This window comes from Ursus maritimus (genome assembly GCF_017311325.1).
Source record: "Ursus maritimus isolate PB19 chromosome X unlocalized genomic scaffold, ASM1731132v1 scaffold_X1, whole genome shotgun sequence".
NCBI lineage: Eukaryota > Metazoa > Chordata > Mammalia > Carnivora > Ursidae > Ursus > Ursus maritimus.
This window is the reverse complement of record NW_024423319.1, coordinates 2,789,990-2,811,035: the sequence shown is the minus strand read 5'-3', so window position 1 is coordinate 2,811,035 and position 21,046 is coordinate 2,789,990. Positions and strand designations below refer to the sequence as shown.

The 21,046-nt window shown below is 52.0% G+C and overlaps 1 protein-coding gene across 7 annotated transcripts in view; it reads left to right on the top strand.

Moving 5' to 3' along the window:
* Positions 1 to 341: 341 nt before the first annotated feature.
* ZNF185 (zinc finger protein 185 with LIM domain) overlaps positions 342 to 21,046 on the top strand; it is a 46,681-nt gene continuing 25,976 nt past the window's right edge. For all 7 annotated transcript variants that reach the window (XM_008703027.2, XM_008703033.2, XM_008703031.2 and 4 more), the window contains exons 1-14: positions 342 to 531; positions 700 to 823; positions 1,206 to 1,271; positions 3,316 to 3,354; positions 3,446 to 3,523; positions 4,148 to 4,237; positions 5,113 to 5,199; positions 6,195 to 6,278; positions 6,590 to 6,631; positions 7,820 to 7,903; positions 13,489 to 13,575; positions 15,988 to 16,092; positions 17,147 to 17,242; positions 20,194 to 20,283. In XM_008703027.2, coding sequence (XP_008701249.2) covers positions 498 to 531; positions 700 to 823; positions 1,206 to 1,271; positions 3,316 to 3,354; positions 3,446 to 3,523; positions 4,148 to 4,237; positions 5,113 to 5,199; positions 6,195 to 6,278; positions 6,590 to 6,631; positions 7,820 to 7,903; positions 13,489 to 13,575; positions 15,988 to 16,092; positions 17,147 to 17,242; positions 20,194 to 20,283 — 1,106 coding nt within the window. In that variant the 5' untranslated portion in view covers positions 342 to 497. The remainder of the gene's footprint in view (positions 532 to 699; positions 824 to 1,205; positions 1,272 to 3,315; positions 3,355 to 3,445; positions 3,524 to 4,147; positions 4,238 to 5,112; positions 5,200 to 6,194; positions 6,279 to 6,589; positions 6,632 to 7,819; positions 7,904 to 13,488; positions 13,576 to 15,987; positions 16,093 to 17,146; positions 17,243 to 20,193; positions 20,284 to 21,046) is intronic.

Here is a 21,046-nt window from a genome sequence, read left to right as displayed (position 1 = left end):
CAAAGCAGCTGGTCTCCCAGCCCCCACCCTAGTCCCTCTTTCTGAATCCACCAGTGCCAGCCCTCAGGAAGCCTGCTCTGTGGAGCCTCCACCGCTGCCACCCTCTCCCCTACACTCCCCTGGTCCTGGAATCTGGCCATCAGAGCCCGCTCTAGGAGGGTTTGTAGCCTGCCCTTATCAGCTATCTCTTGAACAGACAGCCCCGGCAGCCCATGCCGTGTTCCCCAGGTGAGCAGCTCTGGGCAGACAGGTGGGTGTACCACCCGACAGTGGCAGAGCCGGTGTGTGCTCACTCCCTGGCCCCTGCCCACCACCCAGAACTCCACCAACTCTTGCTTCCCAATGCCGAAAGGACAGTCTGTGTGGTCTTGGTGTGTCAGGGACCACATGATGACCTGCGAGCCATTATAAACGCATGAAGTGACAAGCCATGTGCTTGCCTTTGCCCCCAGGAGCCCTGTCGAATCAACTGAGAAGGGATCTGCAGAGCAAGCACCATGAGTATCTCAGCTCTCGGAGGCAGCACTAAAGGTGAGGCCTGGGCTCCCTCTTGTCCCAGGCTTTGTGTGTGGCCTGCCCTGCAAAGGCCACAAGCACTGCAGCAGAGTGAGAGTGGCATATTGGGAGCACTGAAAGGGAGGCCTCAGGGTTCTGGGGCTGGGGTCCCCTTCTGAGGCTGCCTGGCCTTGCCCCCTCCAGGAAAGCCCCTACCACCAGGCGAGGAGGAACGCAATAATGTCCTCAAGCAGATGAAGGTTCGAACCACACTGAAGGGGGACAAGAGCTGGATCACCAAGCAGGATGAATCAGAGAGCCACACCCTGTAAGTCCAGGAAGCTGGGAGGCCAGCAAAAATGGGGTGGAGTGGGGCTGTGATCCACAGGGGCCTGTCAATACCTGGGGATGCTGAGGGACTTCTATCATTCAGACCTCTGCCGGGACATGTGGCCACAGGCCAGCTAGGGAGGGTGGAGCATGGGAAAGCAATCCAGCTGAGGCCAAACTCAACCAAAGTCACAGGGTGGGAAAGCCCTGGGGGCTGAGTGGGCATGTACATGCATGCCTGTGGAATGTAGGCCAAGTAATTGAGGTGCATGTGCTGCACCCCACCTTACCTGCTTTGGGTCAGCAGGCAGCCTCTAGGATGAAGGCTGCAGGGTGGCTGATGGTAGGGAGCCACTTTTTCATGACCCTTTTCTCCCCAGAGAGCTGCCCTCTGGTCGGAGTCGTGCCACATCCTTTTCATCAGCTGGGGAAGTGCCGAAGGCCAGGTAAGAGGTGGTTCGGGGATGGCTGGTGGGTGGACCTCATGCTGCAGTCTTCAGGGGATAAGGAGGAGCCCAAGCCTGGAAGACATGTCAGGGTCTGCAGTGAGTCATTTCAAATCCACAGGAAAGACAGGCTTTTCTGCTCTGTTCCCTCTTGGGAAAGGGAATGAAGGAGTCACTGGGTTCAGGTACCTGGCCTTGCTGTGTGACCATGAAGCTGGCTGCCCAATGAGCCTCCATGGTTCCAGCTGTCTACAGGACATTGAGAAGCCCCTGTAGGGGGTAAGACAACCTCTCTGAGGTGGTTCAGGCAGCCCTGATTGCTGAGTACACTTGATAATCAGCATGTCAGAGGAGACTCACAGATTGGTTCCAACAGTCTCCCAAGTTCAGGATGACATGTTTTGACAGCTGGCCAAAAGGAACAGCCCATCACCTCTCTATTTTGAGGACTTTCTGCATGTCAGTGTCTAGGGATGATCTGAAGCTCCTGAGACGTAAGAGGGTAGGGGCCTTGCTACACAGCTGGCACTCAACGGTGAGTGCAGTTGCCAGGGCCTTTCTCAGGTGGTGGTAGAGGCAGTGGCAGCAGCTGGAAGGGAGGGGTCCAAGTTCCCTGCTAAGTCCTAGGGGCTGCGTCTGGTAACTATGGACTTGCCCATCACCACCGTTTGCTGACTCAACACCCACTACCAGCCAAGCCAGGTCCTGTGCTTGGCACAGAGGACACAGCTCTCTCCTCAGGGAACTGACATCTTAGGGAACACAAGCATGACCCAAGTAGAGAGATGATCATAAAAGAGAGAATTATGCATTGTGATTGCTGCAGTTGGCAAAGTTGGTGAAGGCCTGAAGACGGTTTGAAGATAGTCTACTCATTGGGGAGCTTTTTTACTTTGGGTGGTACAGTTCTCACCCTGGGCTTCTGTTTGGAGGTATATTTGGAAAGCACATCCTGGGGCACTATGACTCAGGGCCTAAAGCAGGGATAGCTGAAAGTCTACATAAACTTTGGCTCTCATTCTCTCCTAGGCACAGGTATTTCAGCCAATACTGTTTGTGTGCCTAGACAGGGGAAAAATGACCTTTCTTTCTCAGGTCCCACCCCAAGTGTTCTTGCAACTTTGTCACCTCCAGGAGGGTGTCAAGATGGACAACACTAAGGCTCTGGGCTGCCCTTCCCACCTGCTTGCATGAGGTTCCCTTAGACCCATTCCCCCACCCCCACTCCAACACCAAACTCTTCTGTTCCCAGACAGAAGGGCCATCTTCCAAATCCTTGTCTCCTGCCCCTGCACCTCAACCTCACAGCTCTTGGCTGCTTGCCACTACCAGTCCTCTGAGCCCCTTCAGGTGCTCCCAAGGAAGAGGCACCCAGCATGTGCAGTCTGTTTTCCACTTATGCCTTCCAGTCCCAAACTTTTGTCAAGACTGTGATGTGGGCATCTCAGAAGCTAGAGGAGGGAAGCCCCAAGCAGCAGGAAGGGACGGTCAGCTGGCTTTAGTTCTACCCCTTGGGCCCTCATGAGCCTCCCCAAAGGAGGCTGTGCAGAGATGTCAGGTCAGGGACCATGGACTCTCCCTGCCGTGCCTCAGCCCAGGCCTCTGACCATGGAGCCTCCAGTTCTGAGAGCAGAGGGTGAGAGGGCTCTCAGCAATCCCAAAAGACCTCTTTCTCATGGGAGTGTTGGGGCCCGGCAGGCCAGGGAAAAGCTGGAGTTTGGAGGAGAACCCTCTTCAGCAAATGCTCAGCCATAGAATACACCTTTCTGGACACTTGTGTGAGCCGGGATCATACTGAGCCAGTCCTGGAAGAATCAGCCATAGGTACCTGTCCTGGGGAGCGTGAGAGAGATGGGCAGAGCATAACAGGCACCCTGGCCTGGGTGAAGGGGTGGCTGCCTCTCTTGGGAAGTGGCTAGCCACTCTTGCTCCCCTCATTCTGACCACACTTGGACACCCACCGGCCAATCCACTTTGCTGTCATTGGGTGCAGGAGAAAGTAGGACATCCTTGCTTCACCTCATACCTTCTTTTCCCTTGGCAGGCCTCCAAGCACAAGGGCTCCCGCTGGCTATATCATCCGGTAGGTGCCCACTTCCCCATGCCTGCCTGCACTGCTCCCTGGCTTCTCACAGGGGAGCTCACTGTGCTACTTCTTCTGGGCTCTCTTTTAGGGGAGTGTTCACCAAGCCCATAGACAGCTCGTGTCAGCCCCAGCAGCACTTCCCCAAGGCCAACGGAACTCCAAAAAGGTGTGTGTGCATGGAGTGAGGGCCTAGGCCAAGCAGCAGGTATGAGGGCCTAAGCCAAGCTCATGGCAGAGACATTACTCTTTCTGTCACTCCGGGGGGCTGGGGAAAAGGGTGGTAGGGGGCAGCTCTCTGCCTGTGTAGGTCAGGACCCTGGATAGCAGTGCTGGGACAGAAAGCCCCCAGGTGGATGTATGGCCCAGTGTGGACACTTGGGTTCCCAGCAGCCATGCCTGTGGGAGACCCTGGGCCACTACCTGACTGACACTGATCACTGGGACAGAGACACAGGGAGGAGGGTGGGAAGTCTTCTTAGCCTTGACCTCTGGCTGACTGCACTGAGTGCTTTAGTCCACCTTTTTCCCGGCAGACTGAGGTGACATGTCGTCAAAGCACCTTGGTGTTAAGTTGAACCTGGGCTGCATCAGAAAGGCAGGGCCAAGGGGCCCAGGCCTACCTATAGCAGGAGGGCTGCCCTGCTCAGGGTGGTGCAGATGTTCTGGGTGTCTGTTAGGGCTGAAAGAAAAGAGGAAAGGCCACCAGCTACACGCCTGTTGGGACATGTGGGCAAACTGGAAGCAAGAGGGGGCCTGGGAGTGGGCACATGGAAACTTCTTTCCTCTCCAGTGCTGCTGGTGTGCTGAGAGCAGCTCCTACTGGGCCTCCCCGCCCCTCTTCCTCTGGCTATAAGATGACCACTGAGGATTACAAGAAACTGTAAGTACGCAGTTGCCGATCCAGCTCAGTTCCCTCCTCCAAGGACCAGCCCAAACACCAGGCCTGCTGAGGGCAGCTGGTTGGTTGCCTCTGAGCATGGCCAAGGAGTGCCAGTCCTGCCAGCCTGACATTCCTGCCAGTTGCCGCTGTGACCAAGAGGGTGACAAATCCCAGAAAGTTGGACAGCTCCACACATTGCACTTCTGATCTGAGGCAAAGCAGGGGCTGTAAAGAAGCTTATCGAAGGGGCCAGTGGGTTTTGGAGAAAGGGTTATGGATCATGGCTCTGGAGCTGCTGCTGGTTGACTCTGTTTCCTGGACATGGCTCTGCACCCCTCTGGGGTTCTGGCCAGGCTAGGCTGGGGCCTGATGACCCCAAGCGTCCTGATGGCCCTGGCAGCCTATTAGTTATTGGCATTTTGTCCTGAAATCTCAGCTGCTTCTTGGATATAAATCTTTGGGGCTTTCCTTCTGGCCCCTATCAAAGAAGCCCCCCACTATGTGCCCAAGGAGGGGGGATTCTGGGCAGAGGTGTGGGTTGTACTGTAGTTCCTAGGGGCCCCATGTTTTTATATTGCTTTATATCCCTTGGCACAATCATCCAGTGACATGGAGCAGCTAGGAAATCTTTCTGGAGAAGGGGAGAGGCTTGAACTGGGTCTTGAGGGACAGTTAAGGTTGGAATAAGGAGAGAGAAGAGGGCTGGCTCTTGAGGAGAAAGAAGTGGCATGAGCAAAGGCTCAGAGGTAACAATGCCAACATGTGCTATTGTTGTTATAAGTCAGGAAGCCAGGCTGCTGAGGGTGGCAGCCTGTGACAGCAGGGGCAGAGATGGGGGAGGAGGGGCCACAACCAACAGTATCCTCCCCCCCCAGGGCACCCTACAACGTCAGGCGCAGCTCAGCATCAGGGTCTGCTGAAGAGGAAGAGGTGCCCTTCTCATCTGATGAGCAGAAACGGAGGTAACGGTGCCCGCTGGGCATCCCACGGGCAAGACAGTAGCCCAAGTTTGCATGGACCAGTGACATAGGAATTGTGCCAGGTGGGGTGACAAAATGCACAACATGTATAATATCAGTGCTGGCTGCCAGCAACAGGTGTCATTTACTGAGTCCCAGAACCATCTACTCAGTGCTGGGTCAGTTCAGAGGACCGTCTTATGAATGGTTTATGGAGCAGAACCTAGGTAATGAGGGTCTGGGGGAAGCTTCAACTGTGGGTGGATAGACTGTGGGGAGGGAGGTGCTTTGGGACTTTATATCAATTTGTTAAAAAGGGTCCTGAGCAAATTGGACCAAAATAGACCATGCGCCTGGGAGGAGCCCTTTGTGTGTATGCTGTGTGCCCAGAGTCTGGGCAGGGCCTGCATGCCTGGATGGGAAGGTCAGTCTCCATAGGTGCCAGTGCCCCTTACCCCCAAATGAGGCCAGGTGTTTCGGCAGCAGCTAGGTCCTGAGGAAAAAAAGGCCCTGTGAGCTCGGCCTGACTCCAATCCCAATGTCTGTTGGGCTTTGCGAAGCTCCTGTGCTGAGGGTCTGGCAGATGGGCAGTTCTAAGGGCAGAGTCTACAGTGGCAGAGGTCCCTGGGCCTGGGGGGTACAGGGAAAGAGTCAGAAGCTCTAGAGCCAGGCTGCTGGGCATTGACTGTCCACTCTGCCACCGGCTAGATGTGTGGTATCTAAAGTCACTAAAGCTCCCCATGCCTCAGTTTCCTCAACTGTAAATTGTGGGTGAAACTAGCACCTACCTTCCTGGGTCTTAAGGATTCAATGAGCCAGCATCTAGCACAGGGCCGGGCCTCGTATGTCTCTCTGTTTCCTTTGAATCGTTCTGGGAGCAGGTGCTAATTTGGCTTCATGTGCTTGCCTCTCTGGGGTGGCCCACTAGCTGCTAGGCTATGCTGGCAGAGTGAGTCCTGCCTCAGGCCAGTAGATGTCCCCTCTCTGTGCCACCCCAGGTCAGAGGCTGCAAGCAGTGTGGTGAGGAAGACAGCTCCCCGGGAGCACTCCTATGTTCTGTCCGCAGCTAAGAAGAGTACCAGGTGAGTTATGCAGCAGGAGACACAGCAGGGCCTGGCTTCTGGGCCAGCTCAGCCACCAACTGGCTCCTGTCCCCTCAGGGCTTCAGGGTTCCTTTAGCTGGTGAGGGGTTGGTTGAGAGAACCCTCCTCGCCGGGCCGTCTGGGATTCTCAGATGTACTTTCTGGAAAACTGAGAGGTCTGGCTCCTGCCATCAGGACTAGTGAGGTACTGGGAATGAGAGAGAAGGCCAGGTCCCTGTAAAGCAGAGTGGTCATGATGTCACCTGTCCATGGGTTCTGTCCAACACGTTGCCTTTCTGCTTCCTTTTCAGCAGCCCTACTCAGGAGATGCAGGCCCCATTCATTGCGAAGAGGTAAATGTCAGCAAGGGAAGCCTTGCTAGCAGGGGCAGAGTATGGGCGCCATGGAAAGCAGGCACAGAGTGGGAAGTTGTGAGGGGCTGGTGGCTTCTATCTTCAACGGCCAGTTCTGTGTAGGCAGGATCTGGCCGACAGAACATATATACGGTACAGCCATAGTGTTTCCAAGGGCCTCTGAGGTTTTGAAGCAAAAGTAGCTACCAGGGTAAAAAGGACTTGTCCCCCTCCTTCCCACCCTGCCAGGGATAGGCTGGACAATGCCTTGGCAGGAGGGATTATTGGGCTGGGGTCCAGAGGTTTGTCACTGGGAGCCTCTTCCTGGCCAGGCTCTTGGAAGTGACCATGACATTGGAGATGGGCCCTAAAGGGCGAACAGGGTTCAACAGGGAATGATCAGGGTGTTAGTTGACACAAAACGTCTTCCGGGAGAGGAGACTATTTGGGGAGCACAGGGAAGAAACTTCTGGAAAGTTGGATTTTAGGAATATTCCATGAGGTAAACAAGGAAGGCATCCATGAGGTAGCATAGTGAGCTGAAGACAGGAATGGTTAGGAAAGGGTGGTGGCAGCACAAAGGAAGTGACAGAGCACACCGTTTATCTTACTGGCTGTGTTAGATTCCCAGGGCTGCTGTAATAAAGTACCACAAACTGGGTGGCCTGGACCCCAGAAATGTGTTGTCTTTGAGTTCTGGAGGCTGTAAGTCCAAGGTCAAGGTGTGAGCAGGATTGGTTCCTTCTGGAGGCTGTGAGAGAGAAACCCTTGACATTTTTTGGCTTGTAGACACATCACTCCAATCTCTGCCTCTATCTTATGAACCTTCCTTTCTCTGTGTGTCTGTGTCCAAATTTCCCTCTTCTTGTAAGGACACTGGTCATTGGATTTAGGGCTCACCCTAGTCCGGTGTGACCTGATCTTAACTTGATTGCATGTGCCAAGACCCTATTTCCAAATAAGGTCACATTCACAGGTGCAAGGCAGACATGAATTTTGGAGGCACACTATTCAACCTGATATGCTGTCCTTATGCCAAACTGGAGTCGCTGAGCCTCCAGGCTGGGCCACCTCATGGCCACAGACACCACTGAAAGAAAGCATGTCCTTCGGGAGCCCCAAGCTCTAGGGCAGCTGAGCAATGCCACAGGGGACACGCAGTGCATCTGTTTCTCTTCTTGCCCCCAGGGTTGATGTGGTGGATGAGGACAGGCCTTCGGAGAAGAGCCAAGACCTACCTGCTCTAGCAAGATCCCCTCCTGGCTCAAGCAGGTAATCAATCACTCATCTCTGCCTGGTGCTGGTGGCTTCAAGGCTTGCCCTGCCACTGTCACGGTAGAACCTCTGCCAGGTCACCGCCTTGCAGGGCCTCAGGGTCAGTGTTCCCATGTGCCCAGTGACAAGATGAGGCACAGTAATCAGTAAGAGCCTGTCTGGCTGGATGTCCTACGGCTGAACAGAGCAAAACAGCCTGGCATCCAGGGAGAGTATGTCACTCTTGTCTGTTTAATGCTTATCCGTGTTAACTTAACCCAATGGCAGCCACGACATCTCAGGAAAAAGAACTAACCATAGGGTTTGAGAGGGCCTACCATTCTTGAGCTTGTCTATAGCTCTACCATAAGTTGTCCAAGTTCAACATGCCAGCTGTGTCCTCTGCCTCCTCTGGAGAAGGAGGCTCCACAGTCCCCAGCCTTGCTCACAGCTGCCTTCTTTGCCAGTGTGGATGGAAGCAAAGCCAGAGTGTCTTGGGTAATTTCGATTGAGCGCATGCAGAGTCTGCCTAGCCCTGCAGGGTTCTGGGAGCCCAGGTGGGTGCTGTGAGCTGGCTCTGGCCTGTGAGCCAATTAGATGGGAGGGTCTGGGACAGGGGTGACAGGGCAGGGGCAGGCTGAGCACTGGTGCTCTCACTACAGACGGGGCCCTGATTTGCTCTGATTTCTGAGTCCTGAGTATCTGGGCAAATGATGGTGCTCACTTGTCTGCAAATAGAGAGCAATCAGTACCTCCTAGTACTTTGTGGTGAATTGAGCTAAGTCCTGTTGAGAGCGCCACTTCCCTGTTGTTACTGCTGTTTAAAGCTCCTGCCTAGACTGGGAGCTTTGTCCAAATCCAAGTCGGCTAAGTGGTATGTCTCCGTGGCACCCTTGGAAGATCCCGAGGCTAGAGAGGCAGAACACCTGTTCCTACAGGTCACTTTCAGGACTGTTCTAGCTCTCGTAATGCCACTGCAGGCCCCTACTCCCCTCCTCAGTTCAAGTCCCACAACCATTTAACCATTTGTATGTGACCACAGTCCCTCAGAGCCACCTCCTCTGTGCCAGGAGAAGGATAGGGCCATCTGCCATAGCACAGACTGATGAAGGAGAGCAAGGCTGCAGACCTTCTCTGTCTAGAGGGAGCAGGAGTGTGAGGCCATCCTGAGGTCATAGCCCCAGCAGCGGGACTGCCCCTCTTCTTCACTCCTTCCCTCTCTTGATCCTCCCTGTTTGTGTGAACTTTTGTTTGTAAGAACTTTAAAACAAATGGACGATTTGAGGGCTCTTCACAAGGCAGCATTGGGGGGACTTGGGGATTGATGGGACATGGGGGCTGTCTTAGTTAGCTAGGTCTGCCAGAACAAAGTACCACAAATTGGGTGGCTTAAAAACAGAAATGTATTGTCTTCCAGTTCTGGAGGCTCGAAGCCCAAAATCAAGGAGTATCAGGTTTGGTTCTTTCCGAGGGCTGGGAGGGAGGCCTCTCCTTGGTTTGTAGATAGCCACCTCTCCCTGCGTCTCTTCACAGGCTCTTCCCTGTGTGTGTCTGTTCTAATCTCCTCTCCTTATAAGGACATCAATCACTTTAGATTAGGGGCCCACCCTACTCTAGTGTAACCTCATCTTAACTAATTCCATCTGCAATGACCCTGTTTCCAAATAAGGCCACAGTCTGAGACACTGGGGGTTAGAACTTCAACATATAAATTTTGGAGAGGACATAATTTCAGCCCCAAAGAGTACATATCTCTGACTTCTCCTTATTTGTGTTTTGTGTAAAAAAACAAAAAACAAACCAAAATGATGAATGGTTTCAGATTTTTTAAAAAGACACCATAGAAGAATTAGGTTGTGCCGTATTATGTATTTGAGAGGCATTTTAACATTTATGCCAGAAAATTCCTTTGGATGTTTAATACCCATCATCTGGCTGTCATAGCAAGGTGGCTGTAGTGGTTTGCCAGGACAACAGTAACAAAGGCCCACAAACTGGTGGCTCGAACAACAGAAGTATATTGTCTCATAGTTCTGGAGGCCCGAAATCAAAGATCAAACTTGCCTGTGAGGCCCCAGGAAACAGAACTGGGACCAGATTACAGAATGTTCCAGACACTAAAGATGTCTCACAATGGGGCAGCCTCCGGTGGGAAGGAAGGAGTTGTCATCAGAAGTGTGCAACAGGGACTGGTCAGGGAGGCTCAGTGTGATGCTTGTCATAATACTTCTTCGCTCAGATTCTGCAGTCACAAAATATCTGCAGCCCTCCAGACAGCTTCCAGGTGAGCTGCTGACTGGTTCCAGATTGCCTTCCTTTCTGACCCCACCGCATCAGAAAGGTCCTGCACTGGTCAGGTCAGGCAGCCACCATCAGTGCCCCACACCCAGCTTCACTGTGCCTAGTTATTCGAGAATTCCAGGCCTGGATGTGCCCTTGAAGGAGCCCAGCCCTGTGGGGAGCAGTGACTCAACCAAATTCTGGGTTTTGTAGCATTTCAGAAAAAGCTGATTTATGGCATAGTGGGGCAGGAGAACATCACAGTCTTGTCCCCAGCTATGGCCTTGCTGAGGCTGCCCCATCTCCCTTGGCTCAAGTCTGAGGTAAGTTCCTCATCTCATGCAGTGGGCCAACCAGGAGGGAAGTCCTTGTCTTAGGTGCCAAACCCTTGAGGGACTTCAAGGAGGGCTGAAAATTTGGGACAGAAAGAGTGCCACACAAGGAAACCCACAGGCTGTGTCCTTGGGGCTGTCCAACTGTCACTTTCCTTCCACTAGACACAAGACCTGCCTGGCAACCCAAAGACCTCTCAGGTCCAAGTATCCACATCTGAACTACTTGTCTCTACTGTCACCCCCACCACGCCCCCCCCCCAACCATGGAAGAGCCCTTCCCTCCATGCACCCTGGGGCTTGATTTCTTGGGTTCATCTTGTCTTTAACTTTCTCATTGTGGGGTAACTCCTACCCACCTTCTGGACGGAGGTTATTCAAATACCTTCTTCCAGAGAAACTGGCTACCATCCCCATCACAGCACTGGTCAAGTTTCCTTGGCTTTCTGCCTCACCCAATCATGGTAGGGCCTGTAGGCTGTGCTCCAGCATGCTGTCTGGCAGAGTAAGCTGGAGAGCAGTAAGTAAAAGCACAGCCTCAGTTTTCTCACGTATACAATAGTAAGTAGTGATACCTACCTCCTGAGACTGCCCCAAATTCTCAATGGGATAATACATATAAAGTCCTGGTGCTTCCAGGTATAGGCTTGCTGATTTGCAGGGCCTTCTTCAAATGAAGAAACCAACATCGCCACCTTGCGGGCCTCTGAAGGAAAACTGCGGGTGTGGGTACTGCCGCGCGCAGCCGGGGCTCCTGGATGAGTTTGCTGAGGCTGCTGTAACAAGTTATCACAAACTGGGCAGATTAAACAACAGAAATTTATCCTCTCACAGTTCTGAAGGCCAGGAGTCCTAAATCAAGGTGTCAGCAGGGCTCCAAAGGCTCTGGGGGAAGAATCTGTTCCAGGCCTTTCTCTTAGCCTCTGGTATTGCTGGCAATCTTTGTTGGTTCTTAATTTTTAGATGCATCATTCCAATCTCTGCCCCTGTTTTCACATGGCTATATTCCTTCCATGTGTCCAAGTACAAATGTTCCCTTTTTATAAGAACATCAGTCACATTGGATTAGGACCCACTCTTCTCCAGTATGTTATGTTAATTACATCTGCAATGGCCCTATTTCCAATTAAGGGCACATTCACAGATACCGGTGGTTATGACTTCAGCTTATCTTTTAGGGGAACACAGTGCAACCCATAACAGCCCCCGTGGAAGAGGTGCCATTTGAGCTGGGTCTTCAAGAAGGAATTGCTCAAGGGGGTGACAAAGAAGGAGGAAGGCATTGAAGGAGAGGCACCAGCTTGGACAGGCTTCAGTGATAATTTGTTCCTATTGCCTCTCTGACATAACAAAAAACACCAGTGAAGAAGTATGTTTTATTTGCCTGTGATGTTCTCAAGTGGGGTGTGTCCCAGCCAGGTGCTTTATGCTGTCATCATTGCTATCATGGGAGGACACAGAGATCAGAGCTGCCCTTGTGCACCAGGCACCCTATACCTGGAAGCCCTTGCATTTCCCTCTTGTCATCTCCAATGTGCTAGGTCTCAGCCTAAGCCCCAGGAGGGACATAGACAAGCAGCCCACTGACCCGGTCCTCTAAGGCCTCCAAGTTTAGGTTGGAGCCAGATGTTAGAATCAACTCCAAGGTGACTTTCCAAGGAGAGCAGCCAAGCCACCCTGGCTCACCCAAAGTGAAGACAACCTACCTCCCGGCCTTCACCCTGGCTCCTCCTTTCCTCTTCCTGGGACCCCAGAGGGGCCTTTCTAAACTGCCAGTCTGATCATGTGAAGCCCTTCACCCCCCACTTCAAGCCCATTCCTTGGCTTCCCTTTGCCACACCAGATCTGGTTTCCGCATTTAAGACTCCTGCCAGCTTCCACCTTCTCCTCCCCCACCTCCCTCCAGCTGGCCTCCAGTGGGGCTATATCTCCATGAAGTTTCTCGGGTGTCCTTGGGACTGGATTTGTGTACAGCCTTACACTTTACTAGAGTCAGGACCCATGCCACTGTGCCCCCCATTTTACCCCCCACTGGGCTGGAGGCTTCACCAGGGCAGGCCTGGGGCTCACCCCCATCTGTACTCCAGTACCCAGCCTAGTGCCCAGAGGCAGCTGAAGAAAGGAATTAGTTGCTGTAAGTGGGCTGGGTCTTAAAGGATGGCTCAAGCCTCACTTTGTGGACCTGGGTAGGTATGGTTTGGGATGAAGAGTATCCCCACAAAGCCAGGGAGCTCTAGATTCTCTCTGCTTCTGGCCATCACCATGGCCCAAGCCTGCTGGGTATCAGACCCTGCAGTGGAACCAAAAAGTACATCGCACTTGGAGGGATATGTGTGGTCACTTGTGGGCCAGGTTCTGAGCACGGGAATCCTCAAAGGGGCCCTCTGAGTGCTGAGAATGTCTGATCCTCTGTGAGCAGCTCACAGGCACCTGGTCACTTGCTTTCATTCCCCAAGTCTCTGATATCCTACACCCAGTGGCTCTCACTCCATATTTGGTCTGCAGGTTTCCAGAGTATCTTGTTTGTCATCAGTCCCCATCAGTCTATATACCCAGAATTCCCACTGGCCTCACAAATAGCCACTTGGGACATTCTAGTGGGACCACAGCCAGAGGTCACCTCTGCAAGTGGATAGCAGCATCATGGCAGCAGCAACAGACAGGCGTTGGAGCTGGGCGGTCCCATTTCCACCCAGAAGGCCACTTGCTGTGCCTGAAAGGGTCTGGGCTCATGGGTGGGGGATTAGTAAAGGGGTGTTTCACTCTTCTTCCTCTGGGGCCTGGAGGTCAGTGGCCCACACTCAGCTATAGCACCAAGAAAGCTTAAGGCCAAAGAGGAGACGAGAGGGGGGAAGAAGGCAATGGGTCTGGGTATCACACTGCATTAGCCAGGAGGCTCCTGAGGGAGAGTGCCCTTGGACCCCTGGCACAGATGGGGAAGGGGGAGGCTTTTCTTACCAACAACTCTCTGGGTCTCTTCCTTGGCTACAGTACAAGAGGTGAGGAGATTGTCCGCCTGCAGATCATGACACCTGGGACAGGACTCCGCCTGATGGCCCCAGACCTGGAAGGAATGAGGTATGGGGCCGCTGCTGGGCTCCTTCTAAGCCATTTTAGAGATGGGGTCAATAGGGAAGGGATGCAAATGATCAGGAGCAGGGGCTGGTTGGTGAGAGACATGGTCAACCCAGGTCCTCAACCCCCATCTCATTCTTTCCACCCCAGTGGTGACTGCCCCCTGGCCAGAGATGTTAACCATCTGATGCACCTGGTGCTGGGGAGGGTGAGGGCCAGGGGAACCACAACCAGCAGGGAGCTCAGAGGGCCCAGTCCCTGCCCCAAGATAGGAGGCAGAGAGTCATGCAACAGGCAAGCAGACTGGTGGGGTGGAGGGGGGAACTTGCAGGGTTTGCTAGGGGCTGGGCTCCAGAAAAGCTGGGGTGCGGGCAAGGGGAGATCTAAGCAGGGAGGGGCCAATTCTCTTTGGAGGGACAGGTGGAGGGAGGGATCCCGTCTTCTACTCATTTAGCTATTCACTCAACTAACATTTACTGAGCTCCTGATGCACACCTGACCCTTGTGCTAGGGCCTGGAAGGCAGCTGTGAAGCAGCCAGACTGAGACCCTGCCTCATGAAGCCCAGAGTCTGGGGAGGGAGGTCAGAGTGTATGCCCACTGGGGCAGTGGGAGCTCCAACCAGGGGCCTGTCACCAGCTAGAGGTGGGGATGGTTAAGGGAAGGCTTCCTGGGGAAAGAGGCATCCAAGATGAGTTCTGATGGATTTCTGGTTCCCTTTACTCTCCTCTTTGACTCCTCCTTCTCCACTTCCCCACCCCAGACAGGCACTGAGTCCTACCCATTTTACTTTAGGGATGTTTCCTATTCCTATTCTCCTATTGCCCAATCCCTAGACACTCCATATCTCTATGTACCTGTGTGAGATTTCTAAAAGGCAAAAGTAGTCATGCCAGCCTCCTGGGGAAAACCCTGCAATGCCTCCTACCCTGATTGGGCTCTGCAGCCTGAACTCACTACCCCTCATATATCCTTCCTCCTTGGGCCCTCAGTTCCAGCCTCACAAGCCTCCATATGGTGCCTGTGCACAATTGTCCACTCATAGATCAGTCTTCCCCAAGAACTCTGAGCTCCTGGAGGGCAGGGGCTGCAGTTAAGTGTTCTGTACGTTCCCTTTGGCCCAGAACATTATGTTTGTTGCTGGAAAGCTAGAATTCACCAAGCCCTGCCCTGCCCCAACAGACTAGCAGGTATCCCCGTGCAGGATGTAAATGCAGTCACTATGTCCATTTTACAGATGTGGAAATTGAGACCCTGAATGGTCAAGTAACTTGCTCAAGGCAACACGGCCAAGAACAGGCAGATTCAAGCCTCCCACCCAGGCTGCTTGACTTCCACTCTGTGCCTTTTGCTCCATAATTCAGTACACCACTGGGGACCAGGGTGAAGGGGCAAGAAGGGGTGATATAAATACTTGATATTTTTTTATGGATATATGATGAGTATGTAATTGCTGGGAAGCATTTGAGGGTTTGTAGTTGAGGTTTTGGAGAGAAGTTAGGGCTCAAGAAATTTCCATGTTATATGCAGACAAATGAGAGTGAAATAATGGGATTCAATGTTAGTGTGTACTGGGGTACAATGTCAAGGGAATCAAGGAGAGAAGGGCCAGCAGGCTGAGCACAGACCCCAGTGTGGAGGTGGCAACTGCCTGGTCATCCCCCTTGAGGGTGGCTGGGGATGGCAGTCAATTCTAGCAATGTTGGGGGTGAGCTTCCTGAGGGCCAGTCTGAAAGGCATTGGAGGTATGCATCAGTAGCACTGAGAGGTGGGAATAAGTGGAAGTCACTGGCTTGAGGGTAACAGTTGGCGCCATGGGAGCAGAGGAGGTGGGCAGGATGGTGGAGCATGCACATGGAAAGGAATGCTGAGAACACCAAAAGGTGAAGGAGCCTGGAAAGGTATGGTAAGGAAGGTAGGAGATGGTGTCACAGAGTCACGACAGACAGATGGGGAAAGAAAGCAGGAGTGGCCCACTAGGTCAGAGAGAATAGAGGGAGGTGGAATTAGGAGGCTAGGAGCAGTTTTGACATCATGGAGGATTATAATCCAGAACTCTGAAATCAGACTGTTTGGGTTCAAATCCTAGCTCTTTCCCTTGTTACCTGGGGAACTTGGGGGCAAATTGCTTGGGCTTTCTGTGCCCCCATTCACTCATCTGGAAAGTAGGCATGGATAAATACAGTACCCATATCCTGGGGTTTATGTGGAGGGTTCATGCATGCAGAACCGCGAGAATGGAGTCTGACCCTCAATCAACAGTGGCTATTAGTAATGAGAATTTGAGAATTGGCCAGTCCTACAATATCAAATTTTAAGTTCCTTGGAGACAGTTGGCATTTAGGGATGAGGTAACTGCCTTCATCTGAGTGTGGGTGGCTACTGGGTGATTAACTTATGTTTCTTTCCTCCATAGTTCTTCCCTGGGCTCCAAAGACAAAAAGGCCCACAGCCCTAGAGAGGCCAAGAGAGATTTGGTTGGTGATGAGGCCTTCAAGAGCCCCAGTCCAGACCCTGAAAGGTAACTCAGTGCAGGGACATAGAGCCCATGTGGCCCTTGGTCTAAGGTCAATGGATGGAGCTGGGACCAGGACTGTCCAGTTCCCCACTGTGTCTCCAGTGCCTGAGGCAGTATAGGTCCTCAATGAATATTTGTTGAAAGAATAAATGAAGGAATGTATGAGGCCTGGAGAGGGGCAGGCCCCTGCCAAAATCCCTCAGGGAGCCAATTGTAGAGCTAGACCAAACTCTAGGCCAGACCACCCCCACCCTAGCCCTTGGCCCAACTTCACTGTGACTTTTCCCCCATTGAAAGCAGTCCTGCTGATGGCCAGGGCAAGCAAGGCTGCCAAATCAGCAGTTTAGGGAAGTCAGTGACCAAAGGATACATGGGCCTCAATGGAGCATCTAGCATGGACTTCCAGGATGACCTGTGGATAAAGGGAGACATGGTAGAGGCTGGCAAGGATGTGAGGCAGAGCCAGTGGGGTATGATGAATCCAGAAGGGATGGTTGTGCCCAGCCATCCTGTCACCATCTCACTGAGTTGTCCTCCAAGCCAGACCAGGGAAGCCTAGGTGTGGTGAGCAGTGACTGAGAGCTAGATATTTCTTCAATGGGATGCTGGTAGCCGGTAATGGATAAGAGCCCACAACCTTGCCTGCTTGCCACCATTTTCTCAGTATGGAGTTCTGGATCCCCGGTAGGGACTAGCATGGAAATGAGGGAAGGGGACTCAGGATGTCTGGGGGAGCTTGTTTCTGTCCTGGGCTCTATGGTTTATTAGTGGCCCCAAATGCCTTGCCACTTGTTCTGTCAGCCATTGATCCGTCCATTGTACCAGCCTCCTCCTGAGTTGCTACTTTGCTCTATTTTTTTGGCTCCACTCTTGCTCCCAGTCCATCAGGTTTGGAAGAAAAGCAGAAATACTTGCTGATGTCAGGTTGGCTCTAGTTGGAGCAGCGCAGGTTGGCAGCCGAGAGCCTGGGGTTCTAGTCTGTGAAGCTTGCTCTCAGGACATCTTAGTTAGATTAAAACTTAACCAGAGTCAGCAAATGCTTCTCTTCCCATAACAGGTCAAGTGCACAGTCAAGTGATGGCAATGTGGGATCCAGAGCCATGGGCTTCCTACCTGAAGTCTTGACAGCAGACATTGGCTCTGGGAAAGGAGGGTAAGCTGCCTGGAGGAGGCAGGTGGACCCAACTTATTTATTCTCTTGTATCTCTGGTGACAGGGTTAAGCTGCCAAAACTGTTTGGGTTGCTGGAGGCTGAGCCACTGTCATTTCCCATAGTCTTGTCTACAGCTTGCTTCTCCAGTTGCTGCCACCACATCCTTTGTCCCTGGGCTTTCCACTTAGGGGAATTGCCTACGCTTGAATCTTGCTCTTTCTACCCTCTGCCACTGGCTTTCAAGATCCTACGGAGCAGGCACAAGGGCCCACTTGCAGCTGGAGGCCCAGCCCCTGCCTGGGCAGGCATCAGGAGGTAGGATGAATGTGTGGGGAATGAGTGAAAGGACAAACTAACAAACAAATGGCCAAATGATGGATGAATCAGTGCCTTCTTTCTTCTTGGCTGACCTCTGAGATCAAGCTGAAGGAGGTCCTTCGTCTCTGCTTTCTCCTTTCCCTTCCAAAAGTCCCAAAGCTCCTTTTCCTGCCCCACCAGCCTTTCCTGACCAGTTATGCTCTGTGGTTCAGTGAGAGGAAAAGCAGTAGCCCCTCTGAGAAGACAAGCATGTCTGGATGGGCTCAAATTCTGGACCTGGGTGGAGTCAGGGGCCACTTTCTCAGGTGATTCAGAAAATATCAAGGTCAGTTGTGCTAACGCCCTTATGGTTCAGAGCAAATGGATAAAGAAGAATGACAAAACCAGTGTCTGCAGAGAGCCACAAGGGCATGCTGCCAGCCAGCACACCTGTCCTACCACTGTGCCTCAGTAGGTGCAAAGAAAGGCCACTGGGCTGGGACCTTGGCTCTTTGAGCTGCCACTAGTGGGGAGGACTGAGAGCCCAGCACTTGCAGCCTGCATCACTGTGTGCTGGCCAGAACAGTTGTGCTATTAATTTAATTTGCTGGCTGCTGTTGTAGACTTCTGTTTCATGTTTGAATATTCTTCCAGATTCTTGCTTACACACCTTCATAAAATGAAGTCCTTGCTTTCTGCTTTCATTTTCTTTAAAATGAAGCCAAACATCAAGTTACCTTGCAAAATAATCTGAAGAATAGTCTAGATATTTATGACTTTTAACCTTTCAAGATTCAAGAGTTTTTACGTTGTCTTACCTATCCTTATTTTGACAATGATTTTTAAGAAATTTGCCTTTATTATATTTCCAAGGAAAATGTTGTTTCTTTTTTTTTAAGATTTTATTTTTAAGTAATCTCTACACCCAATGTGGGGCTTGAACTTATAACCCCAAGATTAAGAGTTGTATGTTCTACCAACTAAGTCAGCCAGGCACCCCAGAAAATGTTCTTTCTTTCTTTTTTTTTTTAAGATTTTATTTATCTATTTGGGAGAGAGAGAGAGAGCACAAGCAGGGGGGAGCAGCAGGCAGAGGGAGAAGCAGGCTCCCTGCTGAGCAGGGAGCCCAATGCGGGACTGGATCCCATCACCCCAGGATCATGACCTGAGCTGAAGACAGACGCCCAACCAACTGAGCCACCCAAGCATCCCAAAAAATGTTATTTCTTATGCAGAAAACAACCACTCCTTTTCCATTCACTTTTTCCCGTTCACTTTTATGAGTTTAATAATTGAACTTAGTTAATTATGGCTGCAAGTACAACTGGGATAAACAGATTTGAGAATAAACATGAGGAACTCTTAGTGAGCATGCTGTGAGCATCAATCTACCTGATTTACAGAGAGAAAAGAATGCAACCTATCCCTGGGAAGACTGGGTAAGACAGCAACCCACTCACTCAATCTATATCAAGTTGATGGATACAGATGTACTGCAAAGGGATGCTGCTTCTATAAATGGCCCCAGGCCCCAGTAATAGTAACAGGAGCAATTTAGCACATGCTAGGGCTTAGGCATTATTCTAAGTACTTGATATCTGTTAACTCATTTACTCTTCTCGGAAAACTTATGAGGCAGACACAATTATCATCCCCATTTCACTGATGACCAAACTGAGGCTGAGAGAAGTCAGGTGATGTGCCCAAGGTCACACATCTGGGAGGTAGCAAAGTGCTGATTTGAACACAGGCAATGTGCCCGCAGGGACCACGCACTGCCCCAATGTCAGGCAGCTGTGGGATCTAAGTGAGTATTATGCCCTGAGCATCTGTTTGATCAGCCCTTCAGCTCCCATCATCTGTTGGAGATAGAAGCCATCCTTTGGGGAGGAAATAGACATACAGACACAAAGTCCTGAACCCAGACCAGGCTTGGACTCCTTCCACAGACTGTGCTCAGCTGCTGGCTTCCCCCTTCTCCTGGATGGTCAGGATGTGTGTGGTGCCAACTCTCAGCCTTGCAAGCCCAGCACCTACTCACAAGGACCCAAGTTGAGGTGGCAGAGGGGATGGCATTGGGAGGCAGAGCTTGGGAAGAGATCCTCCTATAGGGACTGCAGCTTAACCTAGCAAGCAGGAGTCAGGAGGAGGAATACCAAGGATAGCCAACCAGTACTAGGAGGCTCAGTCCCAGGGAGCACATGGAGGTGGTTGAAGAGGGCACATGGCTCCAGGGGTGCTAAGGTGCAATGGGAAGGGGTTGTGCATCCCTACACAGCAGGCTTCTGCCCTATTTCATCTACCAATCCACCAGTAGGGTGGCAAGTTTGCTGTGGGTGTGTGGAGCATTTAGTAAGGAACAACCATCCTGTACTCCCACACAGCCCCAGGAAACGTAGGTCAGGCAAGGATACTGGAACCCAAAACCAAGAGCTGATCAGGGGCAGTGCTTGATCTAGAACTCAGGTACTAAGGCCACGGCTCACAAGATGTTATCACACACAGTGGCACCTGTGCCATACTAACAGCAGGACTGAGATGCTGTCCTTTACTGGCAGATGTTGGTCCCCCTTTCCTGTGAGAAGGCAACTGGGAAGGGCCCCCCATCTCCTTTGGTCTGAGGCCTCAGTGGGCATGTGTGCTTTCTCCCTCAGCTCCAGTGCCACTCTGGCCTCTGCTGGACCAACTGACCGGAAGTGTGACAGTCCAGCAGACCTGGAGGACAGAGAGGCACACCTGAAGGGGTAAGGCATCAGACAACAGTGCTGAGCTTCTGAGGTGAAGAAAGCAACTCAGGTATACCTTAGCCTTTAGCTTGGAAGGTGAGACCAGCAAGGCCTGTGAGCTGGTCCAAAGCTTGTGGCAAAAGCTGAAACCCCAGCTAGAGCCCTCTGGCCTCTACCTCTGGGACCACAAAGCTTTCCACTACACCTTGTTGCCTCCAGCCAGGAAGTCTACCATAATCAGGAAGTCACCCACTTGTTCAATCAACATTCACTTGAATGGCACCTGCCCTATGCTGGAGGCTGGAGCACACAGATATGGCTGATGGGAGGTAAAGCCTGGACCAGACTGGAACAATACATTATGCTGGAGCAGGAAAATGGGGGCCCCAGGACAGCTTCATGGGTGAGGTGGCTTTTGAGCCGAATCTTGAAAGGTGAATAGAGGTCCTTCAAGCAAAGGAAACAGGATATGCAAAGGACTCCAAACAACCTTCTATTTCCTGGGCACTGTATGTAGTTGAGTGTGGCTAGTACTGAGGGTTCTTGTCAGGGACTGTGGAATAGAAGGCTTGTCGAGGTATGAAGGGGCTGATTGGCCTTTAATACCAGATATTGTTATTGACTACAACAACTACTTAACTTTGGGTCACCTACTGTGTGCACAGCCCTAGACTCACTGTGTGTTATACAGTGCTCCCCACAATCCTGTGAGGTTTGCACCTAATTAGAATGAAGAACAAAAGTCTGGAACCTAGGTATCTGTGCCTCCTGGGAAGAGCAG